The following is a 4,915-nucleotide window of genomic DNA, read 5'->3' as shown; positions in this document are numbered from 1 at the left end:
GGGCCGGGAGCCGCTGCCGCTCTCGGTCAGCAGCGTCCGCTTGAGCGGCGCGGGCGCCTCGAGGCGCAGCGGCCCGGCGGCGGGCGGGCGGTCCCCGGCGGGCTTGCGCGCGCGGTGCGAGGGCCGGCGCCGCAGCTCGGACGTGAGCTCGTGCTTGAGGAAGCGGAAGACCTCCTTGGCCGGCCCGCGGCGCTCGGGCTCCAGGGCCAGCAGGCGCTGGAACATGCGCAGCGCGGGCTCGGTGAAGCGACGCCACTGCGACGGCAGCCCCGGCAGGCGGCCCCGCTGCCAGCGCACGAACTCCTCGAAGAAGGCGTCCGCGCCCGACGCCGCCTCCCACGGGAAGTTGCCGGTGAGCACGCAGAAGATGAGCACGCCGAAGGCCCACACGTCCACGCCCGTGTCCACCGCGAAGCCGTCGGCGCGGCCCGCCTGGCACACCTCGGGCGCCGTGTACGGGATGGTGCCGCTGACCCGCTTCACGCGGCAGCCCACGCGGCGCGTCATGCCGAAGTCGGCCAGCTTCACGCGGCGGCACTCGCGGTCGAACAGCAGCACGTTCTCGGGCTTGATGTCTCGGTGCACCAGCTGCCGCCCGTGCATGAAGTCCAGCGCCAGGCCCAGCTGCTGCACGCAGCGCTTCACCGTGTCCTCGGGGAGCCCCACCTGCCGGCACGGGGAGGGGGGGAGGTGGAGGGGGGAGTCGCGCTCAGGGACCGCCGCCTTCCCCCCCCCTCCCGACGGCGGTCCCCGCCCCGCCACCGCTCCCGCCTGTCAGTCCCCACTGCGGCCAGTCCCCTCTGCCCGTGGCCCTGCCTGCTGCCTCCCCCCATCCCACGGGGAGGGGGGTACGCCTGCCGCCTGCTCCCTCCCTGGCCCGCTAGTTTTCACCCCGCACCCTCCTCCCCGTCACTGCCCTGAGGACGCTCTCCCGCACCGTCTCACCACCTGCTGGCGGCAGCCATTGCGTCACTTCCCTTATAGGGACCCAAGGCTCTGAGAGGCCTTGCCACTCGCCCCCTGGGCGCCGGCGCAGACTCCCCCCCCCCCAAACACAGAGCCGGGAGCCTGGAGTCCTCCTGGCACTCTCCCCCCACTCCAGAGCACCTGCTCTGGGAAGCCCCTGGTGGCCCCGCTGCCTCGTCTCCCGTCTCCCCTCTCCGGGCCCCACTGTTCTGGTGTAGCTGCTGGCTCCGTCTGTCCTGGGGCCGGAGGACCCTCCCCGTGCCTGTGCAACCACACCAAGTACCTGAGGGGGAATGATGTCGAACAGGTCCCCTGCAGGCGCATACTCTTGGGCGAACACGTAGCAGTCCTCCGTCTCAAAAACCACGTCAAAGACCTTGATGATGAAGGGGCTGGAGGAGAGGCTGTTGGTGATGCTCACCTCCCGCAGGAAGTTCTTCAGCTTGGTCTTGCTCTTGTTCACAAACTTCAGCGCCATTTTCGTGCCTGACGGGGCAGCAGCCGCAGTGGTGAAGGCCCCTGACCCAGCGCTCCTGCACCCGACATCCCCAGGCCTGCCTGTCCGGGCCGCGAGGCCGCGGGGGTCTGTCCTCATCCTACTGGTAGGAAACTGAGGCCCGGCGAGGGGAAAGGACTTGCCGGAGGCCGTGCAGCGACTCAGGGGTCAGCCTGGGTCTCCTGCACCCACCTGCAGCCCTCGGTGAGGATGGCCTGCTCCTTCCTCCACGCTCTCCCTTTCTGCCTGACATACAACATACTGATTTCATCTGGTGGCTCTCCCCCCACCCCCGTCCCCCGCTAGGACGTAGCCCCCTGAGCACAGGAATCTTTGTCTCGCTCACTGCTGTATCCCCAGCGCCTACAAGAGTGTGGTGCATCGTAGCTGCTCAACGAATGTGTGTTGAATGGGTGGATAAGAAGGAATTAGACACTGAGAGGTGAGGGGCCACAAGGCCAAATGTCCCGGACTTTGTGCTTGGGTGGCCGTCTGTACCCCCCTGGGGGATGCACACGTATCCACAGAGCACTTACACATCACAGGCCCTCCCCTCGGCACTCCCCATTCACAACCTGCTTCTCCTAATGACCCTAGGAGGTGGGCCAGCCCGAATTGCTACCCTATTTTACAGAGGAGGAACCTGGGCACAGAGAGGTTAAGCCACTTGCCCAAGGTCACACAGAGAGCAAGTGGTTCCTCCTGCAGCTGTCAGTTGGCACGGAGCCCCCTGCCCCAGGTGTGTGCAGTTGTGGGAGCTCATGCAGTCCCTGTCCCTGACTGGCTGAGTGGGCGCCGCTGTGAGCCTATGCTGTGGGGAAGGCATCGTGCTCCTGGTTAAGCGAGAAGATTCTGGAGCTGATTAGTGGGGTCTCGTCCTGCCTCGAACCCTCTCCAGCTGCATGACCTTAGCTGAGTGACTGGATCTCTGGGTCTCAGTGTCTTCACCTGAGAAACGGAGATGGCCATACTGACCTCCCAGGGGCATCTCCCACCTCTCCTTAAGCATGGTGCCCTGTTTCCAAGGACGCACCCTCAGCCCTGTCCACTTCCCTGGGGTCAGCCCTGACTTCTCTCCTGAGCTCCAGATGTCCCAGGGTCAGCCCCTCAGCTGTCCCCAAGCAGCCCACCCTCCAGCCTGGGCCCTGTACCCCCTCTCAGGTCTCCCTGGGCCGCTCAGGCTGCATCTCTCCACCTGGACCACGAACTCTGTCTCCCTGCTGACCTCTTGGCTCCCGAAGAGAGCACCTGAGAGCCCCAGACAAGTCCCCACCCCTGCCTTCAAAACCGGCCGCCCTGCAGAGGCTCACCTGTGCCCTTGTAGGCCACGAGGTCGACCTTCCCATAGGTGCCCTTGCCTAGCTCCCGGACGAGTTCGTAGTGCTTGGTGACATCATTGGCGGCCAGGGTGCGGAGCGTCAGCGCCTGCATGTCTTCAGTGAGGAGCGGCACCCCTGCACCTAGCCCAGGGGCAGTCCCCGGCCCACAGCAGGGCAGGGAGCGGGGTGGCTCGGGCTCTGGGCAGCCCACGCTCATCTTCTCCCTGTTATGGGGGATATGGCATGAAATGTGACGTCAAGCCAGGGCCCCCTTGTCCACCCACCTCCTCCTTCCCCAGTACCTAGGGTCCCGGGATGCCGGGCTCAAGATGACCACAAGAGGGCGACAAGCATCTTTGCTGCAGCCCCGTTCCCCAAAGCTTCAGGGCCAGGCCTGAGCCAGCACTCCCAGCAGACACCCGCAGTCCCCACTTGGGTGCCACTGGCCTATCTGTCTCAGGCTGTCATTCAGACGCTGCGTCAGACAAGGCACAAGTGTTTATGTCACACAGAGACACTCCATATACCAAGTTCACACGGGGGCTCCTATTCATAGATATTGATCCACACCTGCTGTTCGCCAGAGGCTTGCTGTTCACAGCCGTGAGGACACAACATTAAACAGATCAGAATCCCACCCTCACGATGCCTGGGTGGCTCAGTCGGTTAAGCGTCTGCCTTTGGCTCAGGTCATGATCTCAGGGTCCTGGGATCAAGCCCCTCGTTGGGCTCCCTGCTCAGCGGGGAGTCTGCTTCTCCCTCTCCCTCTGCCCCTCCCCACCCTGTGCTCTCTCTCTCTCTCTCAAATGAATAAATAAAATCTTTTACATATAAAAAAAAAGAATCCCATCCTCATGGGACTTATGTTCCAAGGGGGGGGCGATGGACAATAAATAGTGAATACATGCATTATATATGCTCATAAAAGGTGATCTAGGCTTTTGAGAATGGAAGGCAGGGGGTGGGGAAGGTGAGGTCTGAAGGCAGGGATCACAGTATCAAATTCCTCACCCAAGTAGCGTCAGACAAAACTCTTGGCAGGATGGTGCAGATATGGCCACATACCCACCGTGGCCTTCCACCCTGCCCCTCCACAGACAACACCCCCCTGCTCAGGTCCACACAGCTACAGGTGCAGTCCCAGGGCCCCCCCCCACCAGCCTCACCCCACCCCGGACACAAGGCAGGGTGCTCGTCCCGCAAAGCCCCAACCCTCCCCATTCACAGCCTGACTGACCCCTTTGGAATCCACACAAACTGCACGCACCCGTCAGAGGTACTGAGTCTGTCCCCAGATGGTGTTGGGGGGCAGAGAGCTGCAGCAGGGAGAGTCCGGGGCTGGGTGACAGCGAATGCCCATCTGGGGCCTGCATTTCTTGTCTGTCAAGCGGGAGGGGGTTGGGCCGGGGAGCTGGGCTTCCAGAGCAGGTGTGCTCCTGTCTGTGTGTGTATCGGCAGGAGAGGCCAGCACTGAATCCTCTGGAAGCCGAGCCCCAGAAGCCTGCCTCCTGGCGCACCTCCTCTGCCCTCACCTCACTCCCTCCTACCTCCAATCCCAGGTGACTCAGCCTGTGCTCCCCCAGCCCCCACCCCTGCAAGACAGCCCAGGGCTCTGGGAGAGAAAGCAGACTTGGAGCCGGCCGGCCTGGCTTTGGGTCCAGCTCTGTCACCTGCTAGCTGGATGGCCTTGGGCAAGTACCTTCACCTTCCCTTGCCTTCGTTTTCCATCTATAAAAAGGATAGAATAGTGCCTTCTCCCTCCGGGCTTGTGGCTTGTTAAAGGACTTAGCCGTGGAGTGCTTGGTGCTCGGTACACAGTAAGCACTCTGTAAGGGCCAGGTGCCTTGTGCTCTCTCAGTGGTGGGTCTGTGTTCCCTCTAGCCGGGCCCGCGGAGGCTATGAGCAGGGGTGGGCTCTCCAGGAGCCCTGCATGCTCACCCTGGCCCAGCAGCTCCCCTTCCAGGCCCAAACCCTCTTCTCCTCCTCTGCCTTCCCCTTCCCTCTTGGCACGACCCAGCCTCCCACTTCACACAAAGAGGAGGAACATCAGGAGGGAACTTCCTGGCCTCCCACCCAGCCCCAAACGGAGCTCCATCTGCACGTCCTCCGGCTGGCTGGGGGAGCAGGGGGCCCT

General features: G+C 63.3%; 1 protein-coding gene across 1 annotated transcript; it reads right to left on the bottom strand.

The window, feature by feature from the left end:
• Positions 1-3: 3 nt before the first annotated feature.
• On the bottom strand, positions 4-3,077 carry SBK1 (SH3 domain binding kinase 1; the record flags this gene model as incomplete). The annotated part of the gene is made up of 3 exons (XM_021694765.2): positions 2,773-3,077; positions 1,250-1,452; positions 4-666 (listed from the first exon to the last, which is right to left on the bottom strand). Coding segments are annotated over exons 1-3 (1,092 nt in total), but the record flags the coding sequence as incomplete, so codon positions are not given.
• Positions 3,078-4,915: the final 1,838 nt, after the last annotated feature.

This window comes from Neomonachus schauinslandi, unplaced genomic scaffold (genome assembly GCF_002201575.2).
Source record: "Neomonachus schauinslandi unplaced genomic scaffold, ASM220157v2 HiC_scaffold_2622, whole genome shotgun sequence".
NCBI classification, from domain to species: domain Eukaryota; kingdom Metazoa; phylum Chordata; class Mammalia; order Carnivora; family Phocidae; genus Neomonachus; species Neomonachus schauinslandi.
The sequence above is the reverse complement of the archived record's forward strand: the minus strand, read 5'-3'. Positions and strand labels throughout refer to the sequence as shown.